Here is a 16,295-nt window from a genome sequence, read left to right as displayed (position 1 = left end):
CAGAATGAAGAACAAGTTATCTATATCCCTCGCCCCTTTCAAAAACTGCATAACATCACAAAAAGTAGACATACTTCATTATACCCAAAAAGGTTCATCATTCAAAAGTTTAGAGTACAAATGACATTAAAATTGATGACTAAACCAAATAATTCCCTCTATTCTTTAAATGCTTTCTAAACCTTCCAAGGATGTGAGTTATTAAAGGTACTTTTTTAACAGTTAAGAGATTTTCATTGGAGAGTAATGTTACATTTATTATTTTCAAAACTCTAAATCCTAATTCCATAACAAACACACAAAACATACATGAATAGATCTATGATGCTGTATATGTTTTAAAAAGAAACACTGCATAATGAGCAAGAGTATGATGGCACTCAATCAACCAAGTCACCAAGCCTGACAAACTGAGCCATTTAGTTGCCTCTCAAAACAAGCATAGCTTGCTGGGGACCTATTTTAACCATGAATTCCAAGATAGTATGATGCATGATAATTGGTTTGCTTGTCAAGTTCTCTGCAAAATTAAACCCTCATTTGAACCTTAATTTATCTTGTGATTGTATTGGAATTGCAACCTTTAAAACTAAATGAAAACATCAGTTCAGCACTTGCCTGATGTGTCTACCAAATTTCACAAAGAAATGAGAAACACTTTATGAGTTATGCTCTGGAAATGATCCCTACCTTTATTTGAACCTTTCATTTGAACCTTAGTCTAACTTGTTGCCTTGGATATGCCAAAACAATTAATATTTCAAAACTTCCTGAATAGCAAAAGGCAGCAGTTCAGGGCATACCTTATGTGTGTACAAAGCTCCTGAAAAAAATACTGAATGCTTCATGAGTTATGCTCCAGTAAAAAAAACCTACACACGTTGGAATCTTCTGTTTGGAGGCTCGCCATTATTACTTATCCAACCTGACTGAATTTTCTAACACTTGTTATTATCATTACTCAGTATGTACATAAACATACATATAAAAATGCATATTTAAAATGTATATCACTGTGTCAGCTTAAAGTGGGAGGAAAACCAAAAGTGATGCAGATCATCGACATTTCCAATTTGGTGAAACCCACAAACACACTGGTATAGTCTTGGCAAAACATTAACCAGAATTTGAACTCATGATCCAAGATCCTGGCATGGCAAAGGGACACAACTCCCTGAACAATGAGTTGCTGTGACACTGGGCCTCCATGTCCCAGCTATGATGAGAGTTCAGCAGCTGGTGTATTGACAGGCCACTGAGGACTCATGTACTCACCTCTCCTACAGAGTTAGCTAGAAGTGCTACGATCTTCTCATGCGGTACCGCTACCACACTCTGATTGTTGATCTCGATGATTCGATGTCCGACCCTCACACCACCCCTCTCAGCTATGCCTCCACGTAATAAACTGCAGATCTGGAGCAGACAGGCACAGCATTAGAGGAACATCAACTCTCATCTCAGTTTATCAAGTTTAACAAAGCTTACATAACATTTTATGACAGGCTATCGCTAGTCGATTTAGAATATAAACCACATGATTTCAGATTTGAGTTGTTATAGAGTATAAGTTCATTCTGAACTGAAGGTTCCGCCAAAGGTTTCAATCATCCATATTTCCAGACATTGACAAAAAAAAAATGTTATTTATAATTTTAGGCAGTACTCTCTTCTGATGTTTACTTAAAGAGCTGAGAGACAGACATGACATCACTCTGGAATACAGTGGTGTCATCAAGTAGTGGATGACATCATAATGATCCTATGCTTCAATGACCAAAGTCCCATGTTGGTAAAATGCAGAGTAAAAGACTAAGAGTTTCTTTTCAGTAGTGAATGAAACTCAAAATTCAGTGATTACAATATTCATTATGTCATGTTGAATACCCCGTAGGGGACTGAGAAATTTAACTATATGTATCGAGAATAGTATTAACATGAAAGACTACGATTTTGTTAAAAAATGTTGATTTATAACCAATCAGATTGTGCCACACTCTAACGATTGTCTTATAATATTTAGTAATGTTCTGTAAAATAATTTCAAAAAGATAAATTTTGAAAAATAAACCTTTACATCCAAACCAAACACGGCTGAGCAGAATTGTCATATTTACCAAAGAAATTTGGAATGTTACACTTTGGGTTGACTGTGTTTCAGATGTTAAGTGAAATGTCACCTGCAGCCATTGTGATCATCCAATCCCCCATTTAGTGAGTTGTTATAAGTTTGGGATTCTGGGGACCTATTTTGCCAACATGGTTTGTTTTAAAAAGACATTTTCATGCATTACATGTTGAGAAAACCACAATCTTCTCCATTTGGGGTAATGAAAGGTAATAAGTGAGTAGTGTATCCTCAAGGCCTATTTTCTGAGTTTTACAGGGATATGACCAGAGAAAAGTGTTAGGTACCGTACAGCTCAGCGGGTTGGAATTGATTGTTGGTTTAATGTGGCATAAAGAGTACAATTGGAAATGATGATGAGCTAAGGACTGTGTTTGGAGGTGGCATCCAGCATGGATGTCAGGCTGGAGCTCAAGTTGATGATGATGATGTTGAAGAGCTTGGAAATGAGGTCAGGATGGGGTTGTGGCTGGAAGCTACACTTGAACTATGTAAAGTGTGCTGCAAATGTTGGACTCTGGCAGTTTGGACTTAGCTGAAGGCAAGGTTAACAATGAGCAGGCTTTACTTCATGCATTGTCCCACTGTTTGTATGTACAAGGCTCAAAGACGTGTGTGTCACAAGTACTGTGCAATCAAGTGGGGAAAAAACAGTTCTATTAAGTCACTGCAAGGCAATACTCATTTCAGGCACTATTTGCTATAACGGTGTGTACATAACCTTCAAAGTTTAGTTATTGCCCCTTATCCAATGGATATCTTAACCACTGCACTTTTTGTTTTAGTCTCTCAGACCAGTGCCAGCGTCAAGGCCTGCAAGTCCCATGTCACTGAATCAATAAGTTGATACTGACCACCCCATTCTGTACACTGAAGCCGAGCTGGTACTTGACGTCCGGCCGCTTGATGAGGACCTCCACCACTGGGGGACATGGCACCACCGTCAGCTTGACCACCGTCTGTGGCTTGGACGTCTGCAATACAACACAACATTATTAACTAGTACTTCATTTCAACCACAGGGCAGCCGAGATAAGATAAGAAAAATCTTGATTACATTTTTATACTCTTTTCATTTTTAATGGGAAAAGGGACCGGTGGATCCATGATCCAACTGACGAAATAATGGCCTGGTCTAAAGAGATTGAAATGCTACCATTTAAGTCCCATCCTCTAACAAAGACTTACATTAGTCTCAGTGCTACGATTACTTTGAGCATGTGAGCAACGGTTAGGGTTTCAGACGGGTTACCACCAAGCAGTGACATTACAGAATACAAGAGCTGGCATGAAACAGCCTTTGAAAGCAGTATCTCCAAATCAAGGGAGTGGAATCCAGACTGTAGATGCCAACACTAACTGCACCACTTGATGCAGAGCAAGGATGCACAGAATGGGAATGATCTGGTACTGCAAACAAGTGAGTCTCAAAGGATACTAGTTTTGGTGCTTTCCAGGAAAATAAGTAGTGATATAAAATACTCATGACGGTATTGAAAAAGATTGGGTTTTTTGTTATAAAGAAGTGTAATCTCAGCAACATACAAATAGAGTATGTGAAAAGTCACTGTTCTTCCTGTATAGACCAAACATAATCTACCCTGAAATCAACAGGGTCAGAACTCCATTAATATCTCAAGAATCTTATTTAAAAAAGTGCCAGCACTGTAGCTCACCTGGGTATGTATGCTGATAACAGTTTAAAATATCAAAAAAGACAAGCACTTATAAGAAGCTGCTGTCAGCAATGATGTTCAAATATTTTCTGCATAAACACTGAGGATAAAAAAACTATTTTCAGAGGAAAAGAAGTATACAGAGCCGACTAGGCAATTTGTATGAGCAGCATCAAAACACAAATGTCAAAGCTAGGTCACACTTTTAAATATTGTGAAAAAAATATGTGTTGAATCCTACAACTGCTAACACATATGCCAAATGTCACAACATATTGAACAAAAATGGCTAAATAACGGCCATATATATGTTTGAAAATCAAAGTGTCATCAGGGGTGGTACCAAGCATGTGAAGCTTCAGTGGTTTTGTTGGAGAAATGTTTACAGTGTAAGCAAATGCATTTGGAGCGAATTTAAGTAGAAGATTAAATAAAGGTCAAAATGTAAGATATGATTTAGAACGTGTAGACCCACTTGTAACTACATACATACCAAATGTCATTACATTTTGACCGAGTATGTTTCAAGGCCACTTTAAGCAATATTCCAGGAATATCACTGCTGGGGACACTAGAAACGGGCTTCACACATTGAACCAATGTCAGGATTCGAACCCGGGTCTTCAGCGTGACAAGCGAATGCTTTAGCCACTAGGCTCCCCGACTGCCCTTATTACATTTTAAACAGACATCACTGAGTCATGGCTATGAAGAACTTTTTCAATGTGGCTGCTGTGTCGACTATGTTGAACATCACAGTCACACCTCACAAATAAATTGGGATGACATCGTTGGTGGGAACAAGCATGTGAAGTTTTAGCCCCATTGGCCAAGCAGTTTCTGAGGAGAAGACAACGGATGGTAGGCTGATGCCAGACGCCATACAAACAGGCCATGACATAATTTCAATCGACTTTCATTCAGGTAAGCTAAATACTCAATGTCTATTTCTTATCATGAAAACCACCTGCAAAATGTCTCAACAATGTCAGCACTATTACCTTCCTGTCATTGTTTGATCAGTGGATGGACAAAAACATTTTCTGTTTCTTCTTCTCACTTTGTGGCAGGGAATAACAGTATGGGTGTTTTCCTGATCAGAGAGTAAAATCAGATACACCTTACATGTTGTCGCACACACCCAAGATCTGCTTAAAAGGAAGCTTACAATACCAGACTACTTTTGTTTCTACACTTTTTACTATGTTAAGACCTAAGTGGTAGTTACAATACTGGAGCCATGAGAAGAAAGTGATTTCCATGGTGACATATTTACTATAGGTCTACCAACCACTGACTTTCTTTAACATATATACTCTAGTTCAAAGAACTTAAAGCATCAATCAATTGCTATATGGCTGCGCTTTTGTCAATGTGAACACAAAATGTATTATTTGAGTTGGCGTGTCAGCTTAATGTGGGAGGAAAGCCCGAAGTGATGCAGGTCTCAGACATTTACCACTTCTGTGAAACCCACGAGCATGGGTATGGTACTGACAAACCTAGAAACATAATCGGGGCGAACCTGGATTCGAACCCACAATCATAGGTTTCTAGCGTGTCCAAAGGACGCAACTCTGCAAAGCGAATTGCGGTGCCTTAGACTACTGGGCCACCCGTGCCCCCCAGGTACACATGACACTGAGACTCAAGCTGTGTAGGGAGGTACACATGACATGGAGACTCAAGCTGTGTAGGGAGGTACACATGACACTGAGACTCAAGCTGTGTAGGGAGGTACACATGACATGGAGACTCAAGCTGTGTAGGTAGGTACACATGACACTGAGACTCAAGCTGTGTACGTAGGTACACATGATACTGAGACTCAAGCTGTGGAGGGAGGTACACATGACATGGAGACTCAAGCTGTGTAGGTGGTACACATGACATGGAGACTCAAGCTGTGGAAGGAGGTACACATGACATGGAGACTCAAGCTGTGGAGGGAGGTACACATGACATGGAGACTCAAGCTGTGTAGGGAGGTACACATGACATGGAGACTCAAGCTGTGTAGGGAGGTACACATGACATGGAGACTCAAGCTGTGGAGGGAGGTACACATGACATGGAGACTCAAGCTGTGTAGGTAGGTACACATGACACTGAGACTCAAGCTGTGTAGGGAGGTACACATGACATGGAGACTCAAGCTGTGTAGATAGGTACACATGACATGGAGACTCAAGCTGTGTAGGTAGGTACACATGATACTGAGACTCAAGCTGTGTAGGGAGGTACACATGACACTGAGACTCAAGCTGTGGAGGGAGGTACACATGACACTGAGACTCAAGCTGTGTAGGTAGGTACACATGATACTGAGACTCAAGCTGTGGAGGGAGGTACACATGACATGGAGACTCAAGCTGTGTTGGTAGGTACACATGACACTGAGACTCAAGCTGTGGAGGTAGGTACACATGACATGGAGACTCAAGCTGTGTAGGGAGGTACACATGACATGGAGACTCAAGCTGTGTAGATAGGTACACATGACATGGAGACTCAAGCTGTGGAGGGAGGTACACATGACATGGAGACTCAAGCTGTGTAGGGAGGTACACATGACACTGAGACTCAAGCTGTGTAGATAGGTACACATGACATGGAGACTCAAGCTGTGTAGGTGGTACACATGACATGGAGACTCAAGCTGTGGAGGGAGGTACACATGACACTGAGACTCAAGCTGTGTAGGGAGGTACACATGACACTGAGACTCAAGCTGTGGAGGGAGGTACACATGACACTGAGACTCAAGCTGTGTAGGTAGGTACACATGATACTGAGACTCAAGCTGTGGAGGGAGGTACACATGACATGGAGACTCAAGCTGTGTTGGTAGGTACACATGACACTGAGACTCAAGCTGTGGAGGTAGGTACACATGACATGGAGACTCAAGCTGTGTAGGGAGGTACACATGACATGGAGACTCAAGCTGTGTAGATAGGTACACATGACATGGAGACTCAAGCTGTGGAGGGAGGTACACATGACATGGAGACTCAAGCTGTGTAGGGAGGTACACATGACATGGAGACTCAAGCTGTGTAGATAGGTACACATGACATGGAGACTCAAGCTGTGTAGGTGGTACACATGACATGGAGACTCAAGCTGTGGAAGGAGGTACACATGACATGGAGACTCAAGCTGTGGAGGGAGGTACACATGACATGGAGACTCAAGCTGTGTAGGTGGTACACATGACATGGAGACTCAAGCTGTGTAGGGAGGTACACATGACATGGAGACTCAAGCTGTGGAGGGAGGTACACATGACATGGAGACTCAAGCTGTGGAGGGAGGTACACATGACATGGAGACTCAAGCTGTGTAGGGAGGTACACATGACATGGAGACTCAAGCTGTGGAGGGTGGTACACATGACATGGAGACTCAAGCTGTGTAGGTAGGTACACATGACATGGAGACTCAAGCTGTGGAGGGAGGTACACATGACATGGAGACTCAAGCTGTGTTGGTAGGTACACATGACACTGAGACTCAAGCTGTGTAGGTAGGTACACATGACACTGAGACTCAAGCTGTGTAGGTAGGTACACATGACATGGAGACTCAAGCTGTGTAGGTAGGTACACATGACACTGAGACTCAAGCTGTGGAGGGAGGTACACATGACACTGAGACTCAAGCTGTGTAGGTAGGTACACATGACATGGAGACTCAAGCTGTGGAGGGAGGTACACATGACATGGAGACTCAAGCTGTGTTGGTAGGTACACATGACACTGAGACTCAAGCTGTGTAGGGAGGTACACATGACATGGAGACTCAAGCTGTGTAGATAGGTACACATGACATGGAGACTCAAGCTGTGTAGGTAGGTACACATGATACTGAGACTCAAGCTGTGTAGGGAGGTACACATGACATGGAGACTCAAGCTGTGTAGATAGGTACACATGACATGGAGACTCAAGCTGTGTAGGTAGGTACACATGATACTGAGACTCAAGCTGTGTAGGTAGGTACACATGACATGGAGACTCAAGCTGTGTAGGTAGGTACACATGATACTGAGACTCAAGCTGTGGAGGGAGGTACACATGACATGGAGACTCAAGCTGTGTAGATAGGTACACATGACATGGAGACTCAAGCTGTGTAGATAGGTACACATGACATGGAGACTCAAGCTGTGTAGGGAGGTACACATGACATGGAGACTCAAGCTGTGGAGGGAGGTACACATGACACTGAGACTCAAGCTGTGTAGGTAGTTACACATGACACTGAGACTCAAGCTGTGGAGGTAGGTACACATGACATGGAGACTCAAGCTGTGTTGGTAGGTACACATGACACTGAGACTCAAGCTGTGTAGGTGGTACACATGACATGGAGACTCAAGCTGTGTAGGGAGGTACACATGACATGGAGACTCAAGCTGTGGAGGGAGGTACACATGACATGGAGACTCAAGCTGTGTAGATAGGTACACATGACATGGAGACTCAAGCTGTGTAGGTGGTACACATGACATGGAGACTCAAGCTGTGTAGGGAGGTACACATGACATTGAGACTCAAGCTGTGGAGGGAGGTACACATGACATGGAGACTCAAGCTGTGTAGGTAGGTACACATGACATTGAGACTCAAGCTGTGGAGGGAGGTACACATGACATGGAGACTCAAGCTGTGGAAGGAGGTACACATGACACTGAGACTCAAGCTGTGTTGGTAGGTACACATTACACTGAGACTCAAGCTGTGTACGTAGGTACACATGACACTGAGACTCAAGCTGTGTAGGTGGTACACATGACACTGAGACTCAAGCTGTGGAGGTAGGTACACATGACACTGAGACTCAAGCTGTGTTGGTAGGTACACATGACATTGAGACTCAAGCTGTGGAGGGAGGTACACATGACATGGAGACTCAAGCTGTGGAAGGAGGTACACATGACACTGAGACTCAAGCTGTGTTGGTAGGTACACATGACATTGAGACTCAAGCTGTGTTGGTAGGTACACATGACACTGAGACTCAAGCTGTGGAGGTAGGTACACATGACACTGAGACTCAAGCTGTGGAGGTAGGTACACATGACACTGAGACTCAAGCTGTGTAGGTGGTACACATGACACTGAGACTCAAGCTGTGGAGGTAGGTACACATGACACTGAGACTCAAGCTGTGTTGGTAGGTACACATGACACTGAGACTCAAGCTGTGTAGGTGGTACACATGACACTGAGACTCAAGCTGTGTAGGTAGGTACACATGACACTGAGACTCAAGCTGTGTAGGTAGTTACACATGACACTGAGACTCAAGCTGTGTAGGTAGGAACACATGACATGGAGACTCAAGCTGTGTAGGTAGGTACACATGATACTGAGACTCAAGCTGTGGAGGGAGGTACACATGACACTGAGACTCAAGCTGTGTAGGTGGTACACATGACACTGAGACTCAAGCTGTGTAGGTGGTACACATGACATGGAGACTCAAGCTGTGTAGGTGGTACACATGACATGGAGACTCAAGTTGTGTAGGTAGGTACACATGACATGGAGACTCAAGCTGTGGAGGGAGGTACACATGACATGGAGACTCAAGCTGTGGAGGGAGGTACACATGACATGGAGACTCAAGCTGTGTAGATAGGTACACATGACATGGAGACTCAAGCTGTGTAGATAGGTACACATGACACTGAGACTCAAGCTGTGGAGGGAGGTACACATGACACTGAGACTCAAGCTGTGTAGGGAGGTACACATGACACTGAGACTCAAGCTGTGTAGGTAGGTACACATGACATGGAGACTCAAGCTGTGTAGGTAGGTACACATGACATGGAGACTCAAGCTGTGTAGGGAGGTACACATGACATGGAGACTCAAGCTGTGGAGGGAGGTACACATGACATGGAGACTCAAGCTGTGTAGGGTGGTACACATGACATGGAGACTCAAGTTGTGTAGGTAGGTACACATGACATGGAGACTCAAGCTGTGTAGGGAGGTACACATGACATGGAGACTCAAGCTGTGTAGGTAGGTACACATGACACTGAGACTCAAGCTGTGGAGGGAGGTACACATGACACTGAGACTCAAGCTGTGTAGGTAGGTACACATGACACTGAGACTCAAGCTGTGGAGGGAGGTACACATGACACTGAGACTCAAGCTGTGTTGGTAGGTACACATGACACTGAGACTCAAGCTGTGTAGGGAGGTACACATGACATGGAGACTCAAGCTGTGTAGATAGGTACACATGACATGGAGACTCAAGCTGTGTAGGGAGGTACACATGACACTGAGACTCAAGCTGTGTAGGTGGTACACATGACATGGAGACTCAACCTGTGGAGGGAGGTACACATGACATGGAGACTCAAGCTGTGTAGGTGGTACACATGACACTGAGACTCAAGCTGTGGAGGGAGGTACACATGACACTGAGACTCAAGCTGTGTAGGTAGGTACACATGACACTGAGACTCAAGCTGTGGAGGGAGGTACACATGACACTGAGACTCAAGCTGTGTAGGTAGGTACACATGACATGGAGACTCAAGCTGTGTAGGGAGGTACACATGACACTGAGACTCAAGCTGTGTAGGGAGGTACACATGACACTGAGACTCAAGCTGTGTTGGTAGGTACACATGATACTGAGACTCAAGCTGTGTAGGGAGGTACACATGACATGGAGACTCAAGCTGTGGAGGGAGGTACACATGACATGGAGACTCAAGCTGTGTAGGTAGGTACACATGACATGGAGACTCAAGCTGTGGAGGGTGGTACACATGACATGGAGACTCAACCTGTGGAGGGAGGTACACATGACATGGAGACTCAAGCTGTGTAGGTGGTACACATGACATGGAGACTCAAGCTGTGTAGGGAGGTACACATGACATTGAGACTCAAGCTGTGGAGGGAGGTACACATGACATGGAGACTCAAGCTGTGTAGGTGGTACACATGACATTGAGACTCAAGCTGTGGAGGGTGGTACACATGACATGGAGACTCAACCTGTGGAGGGAGGTACACATGACATGGAGACTCAAGCTGTGTAGGGAGGTACACATGACATGGAGACTCAAGCTGTGTAGGTAGGTACACATGACACTGAGACTCAAGCTGTGTACGTAGGTACACATGACATGGAGACTCAAGCTGTGTAGGGAGGTACACATGACATTGAGACTCAAGCTGTGTAGGGAGGTACACATTACACTGAGACTCAAGCTGTGTACGTAGGTACACATGACACTGAGACTCAAGCTGTGGAGGTAGGTACACATGACACTGAGACTCAAGCTGTGTTGGTAGGTACACATGACATTGAGACTCAAGCTGTGTAGGGAGGTACACATGACACTGAGACTCAAGCTGTGGAGGGAGGTACACATGACATGGAGACTCAAGCTGTGTAGGTGGTACACATGACACTGAGACTCAAGCTGTGGTGGGAGGTACACATGACACTGAGACTCAAGCTGTGTTGGTAGGAACACATGACACTGAGACTCAAGCTGTGGTGGGAGGTACACATGACACTGACTCAACCTGTGTAGGTAGGTACACATGACACTGAGACTCAAGCTGTGGAGGTAGGTACACATGTTTGATTTATACAGGTCTCGAGATGCTTCAATGACAAACCTTTCATATTTATCAAGGGACATCACTTTCTTTGTACAATTCCACTGACTGTTGAGACGAATAAAACATCGGCACTGAATCAAAACTTTAAACTAAACGTTATCCTTTGCTCTTAAAGAACTCCATTTCCTTTGATACAGAACCAATTCCCATCCATAGACCTGGATACAACCTGATTATGTTTCCTTCATCCAGCTTCAATGAATAATTAACTGTTTCACTTCACACATGCATGGTGAGTGTTCCTATCAAGATGACCGTGTGTAAATCCAGCCATATTTCATCTCACAACCTCCATTTGCAACACAAATATATCGACATCTAAAAATCAACAAACATTCAAAATGTATGTGGTCACAGATTGCGATAACAAGATGTATGTTTTATTGGTGGTGCTGCTGCCCTTATTTCCCCGGAGTGTCATACAGGTTTTATAATGTGACTCTTGTCCACTAAGCACAACCAGAATAACACATCAAATCTTTCAACAAATATAGATCATGTACAGCACTCTAAAGTAGTATTGACATTTCACATTCTCACCATTAACTGTGCGATCTCAATAATCTATTCCAGCATCAGTGCTAGTCCAACTTCCCAGAATTATTTGAAATCAAAGCATGTAAGGTTATTTGTGGGATAAACTTTCCAAACACCAGTGAGGAAGTTAACTTTTGTAGAACAAGAAAAGTACACTGCCACAGCAGTTTTTTTTCACCAGGAACATTCAAAGTGAGCTGAATAGTACATGTGTGAACTCCATAGGCACCAAGTAAGGATACTGTGGCTGTTGACAGACTGTGTAATATGGTGTGTTTAATGTAAGGGAACAGTAGTAAAGTGTGTATAATGTAAAGGAACAGTAGTAAAGTGTGTTTAATGTAAGGGAACAGTAGTAAAGTGTGTTTAATGTAAGGGAACAGTAGTAAAGTGTGTATAATGTAAGGGAACAGTAGTAAAGTGTGTTTAATGTAAGGGAACAGTAGTAAAGTGTGTATAATGTAAAGGAACAGTAGTAAAGTGTGTTTAATGTAAGGGAACAGTAGTAAAGTGTGTATAATGTAAGGGAACAGTAGTAAAGTGTGTATAATGTAAGGGAACAGTAGTAAAGTGTGTTTAATGTAAGGGAACAGTAGTAAAGTGTGTTTAATGTAAGGGAACAGTAGTAAAGTGTGTTTAATGTAAGGGAACAGTAGTAAAGTGTGTTTAATGTAAGGGAACAGTTGTAAAGTGTGTTTAATGTAAGGGAACAGTTGTAAAGTGTGTTTAATGTAAGGGAACAGTAGTAAAGTGTGTTTAATGTAAGGGAACAGTAGTAAAGTGTGTTTAATGTAAGGGAACAGTTGTAAAGTGTGTTTAATGTAAGGGAACAGTTGTAAAGTGTGTTTAATGTAAGGGAACAGTAGTAAAGTGTGTTTAATGTAAGGGAACAGTAGTAAAGTGTGTTTAATGTAAGGGAACAGTAGTAAAGTGTGTTTAATGTAAGGGAACAGTTGTAGAGTGTGTTTAATGTAAGGGAACAGTAGTAAAGTGTGTTTAATGTAAGGGAACAGTAGTAAAGTGTGTTTAATGTAAGGGAACAGTTGTAGAGTGTGTATAATGTAAGTGAACAGTAGTAAAGTGTGTTTAATGTAAGGGAACAGTAGTAAAGTGTGTTTAATGTAAGGGAACAGTTGTAGAGTGTGTATAATGTAAGTGAACAGTAGTAAAGTGTGTTTAATGTAAGGGAACAGTAGTAAAGTGTGTTTAATGTAAGGGAACAGTAGTAAAGTGTGTTTAATGTAAGGGAACAGTAGTAAAGTGTGTTTAATGTAAGGGAACAGTAGTAAAGAACTTCATCTGGTAACAAACATTCATGTAAAGACTTAATTAAGCAAAGCAGCTTCTCAGAGACGGGAGATATTTCATTTTTGCAACATTGTAAACAAAGGCCTAAGTGAGTGAGGCAGCTGACTAAAAGAAACACACATGGTCATTTACACATTGTTGTCCCTGTAATGTTATTTAATATCAGAATTTCTTTTCACTTTCAAGAAAAAATTGCTTAAGTCTAAAAATGCCCATGTTTTGAATTTTAAAGTGCTTTGATTAAATCTGAACCCCATTTCAAATATGTGAGGGTTGATCGATAAGTTCTTAAAATGATTTATTTTTCAAATAATCCCCCACCACATTGATCCAACATGTTGGAGGTGTTTTTTCCCAGTTTTGTATAAGTCCTTCTCTTGGCAGTCCAAAAAAGTTCTCCACAGCTTCTGTGACGTCATTGTCAATGGGTTCCGGCTCGAGCTTTCTTCATGTTTGGGAAAAGATGGAAGTCTGATTGAGAAAGATCAAGAGAATTAGGTGGGCGCTGAAGGAGTTCAAAGGCACACTCATGGATTGTAACCATCGCAGTGACTGATTTGTGCTCTGGCGCATTGTCCTGAAGGAAGAGGACACCTTTCTCAGGTTCCCACATCTCTTAGTCTTAATTTCATCCCGTAAATGCCTCAAAAGTGCCGCATAATATGCTCCATTTATAGTCTGGCCTTTTGGAAGATGATGACACCATGATGACATTCACCATGTCAACACAATATCGAGGATTCTCCGGATAATTTCTGGTGATGCTGACGTAACGGGCCTTCCAGGACAGGGATTGTCTTCAAGGTTCTCCCTGCCACACTTAAACTATGCTTCCCACCTCTTTATGGTGGCATAGGAAGGGGCATCCTTCCCTAGTGTTGTACTCATATCTTTATGGATGGCTTGCCCTTTTTCTGCAAGTACTTGATCACTACATGTTCCTCAAGTCTGTCAATTTTCTAAAGGTCACAGGCCTCTGATTATTTCACCGACTTTGTCACAGTGAAACAAGTGGCTCATATGACTCAAGTTTGACATCATGTCATGTCTACAACAAACAAACTATTCCTTCTGTGTGATGCTCAGAACTTATCAATCAACCGTCATATTACTGACTTACTGGCCATGTCAGTCCTTCGGTTTCTAGTGAGTGAGTGAGTTGGGTTTAACACCGCTTTTAACAGTATTCCAGTTATATCACGGCGAGTCAGCTTAATGTGGGAGAAAAGCCCGAAGTGATGCAGGTCTCAGACATTTACCACTTCAGTGAAACCCACGAGCACGGGTATGGTGCTGACAAACCTAGAAACATAATCGGGGCGAACCTGGATTCGAACCCACAATCATAGGTTTCTGACGTGCCCAAGGGACGCAACTCTGCACAGCGAATCGCGGCGCCTTAGACGACTGAGCCACCCCTGCCCCCTTTTGGTTTCTAAGAACATGATACCGAATGGGTAATGGTCTTGCAAATACATCTTCATAAAGTTTCATCTCTGTGGGCCTTTCTCAGGAGAATCAAGATTATTTAATGTTTATGTTATCTGCATTTTACTGGCATGAACTAGCGTGTTGTATGTCATTTTACTGTTTAAGATTCCTTGACCTTTTGGTTCTGAAATTAATATATTTTGTTCTTAATTCCATAAACAAATCTCATAAGTATGATGTTTCAGGCTCATTTCTTTTTTGGAGAAGTCACAAGTAAATGGATGGAAAGATAATGAATCAACATGTAAGTTCATATAGACATTTACTCATGGTGAGATATATATCATACATAGTAACATTATACCACACATTGCAAATTGTAAATGATCTATATGACATTTGGTGGTTCTGAGGGGAAGGAATGTTATTTGTAGAACATACCTGCACAATTGTCAAGTGAAGACAAGGACATATTTTGAAACAGGCCACCATGATAGCCATTTCAAAACTCCGGGATCAGAACCATTTAACCAGTCTTGGTGTCACCTTTGTAAGGAACATGCATATCTCGTTTCAGGCTCAATGGTTCAATGATTTTTTAGGGTTATTCAAATAGATTACAAAATACAATGGACAAAGGAGCCCTGACAGACTCAATCAAGTGGGTTAAAATTATGTGTTTCTGATACATGGCTCCCAAAACAAGGATCAATTCATGAGATATCTCAGGATTATATTTACCGGTATGGGAAATTGGTGTAAATTTAGAGTGAAAATGGCATTTTTCATGTATTTGATATGAGACTGCATAAAATTGGATTTAATTGCATATTTGATAAAGGGTAAATAAGTTATGCAGACTCAATGAAAGTAGAATCACATGGGATATAATTGAACCACCTCACTATAATGGGATGAATAACAAATGAAGCCTAACTTTTGGTTATCTCAAGGTGACAGCATGTAACATGAGGTGAGGTGAGGTGAAATTGGGTTTAACGTCGCGTCCAAGATTATTGCACTTATATAGCGACGTGCATGCACGTGTATGTGTGTGTGGCTGCTTGTACTAGTCCGGACTGAGACCGATTTATAGTGCTAGCTCACTGAGATACCATGCCGCAGTTAACATGAATACCCCACTCAGACACAGTATACTGACTTCGAGCCGACCAGTCCTTGTTTTAGCCCCTTAATGCCGAGCGCCAGACAGGGTAACAAGTACAATCTTTTAACGTCTTTTTGTATGACGCGGCCCGGGATCGAACCCTGGACCTTCCGCTCTCCGGGCGGACGCTCTACCACAAGACCACGGAGGCGGTCGCATGTAACATGAACATTTTTCTCAATGTTATTTCCTCACTCTCACACAGGCCTGTATGGGGAGAAGAAACACACATCAAATAAATCACACTGAAGCTCCAGAGGAGGACAGCATTAAGTCAACCCTCTATGTTTTCTTCCAATGTCATTCATAAACAATGCCAACGTCCATTTCAAAGATTACCATCAAAACTCATCTCACATATGCCAGATCATCTG

At 42.4% G+C, this 16,295-nt stretch overlaps 1 protein-coding gene across 16 annotated transcripts in view; it reads right to left on the bottom strand.

The window, feature by feature from the left end:
* The window catches only part of LOC124135719 (amyloid-beta A4 precursor protein-binding family A member 2-like), a 164,544-nt gene that overhangs the window by 8,955 nt on the left and 139,294 nt on the right, over positions 1-16,295 (bottom strand). For all 16 annotated transcript variants that reach the window (XM_048396016.1, XM_046501206.2, XM_048396026.1 and 13 more), the window contains 2 exons: positions 2,983-3,102; positions 1,276-1,416 (listed from right to left, as the gene is read on the bottom strand). In XM_048396016.1, the coding sequence (XP_048251973.1) occupies positions 1,276-1,416; positions 2,983-3,102 (261 nt within the window). The remainder of the gene's footprint in view (positions 1-1,275; positions 1,417-2,982; positions 3,103-16,295) is intronic.

Source organism: Haliotis rufescens, unplaced genomic scaffold (genome assembly GCF_023055435.1).
Source record: "Haliotis rufescens isolate VD_foot unplaced genomic scaffold, xgHalRufe1.0.p SCAF_1, whole genome shotgun sequence".
Taxonomy (NCBI): Eukaryota; Metazoa; Mollusca; class Gastropoda; order Lepetellida; family Haliotidae; genus Haliotis; species Haliotis rufescens.
This window is presented reverse-complemented; position numbering and strand designations above follow the sequence as displayed.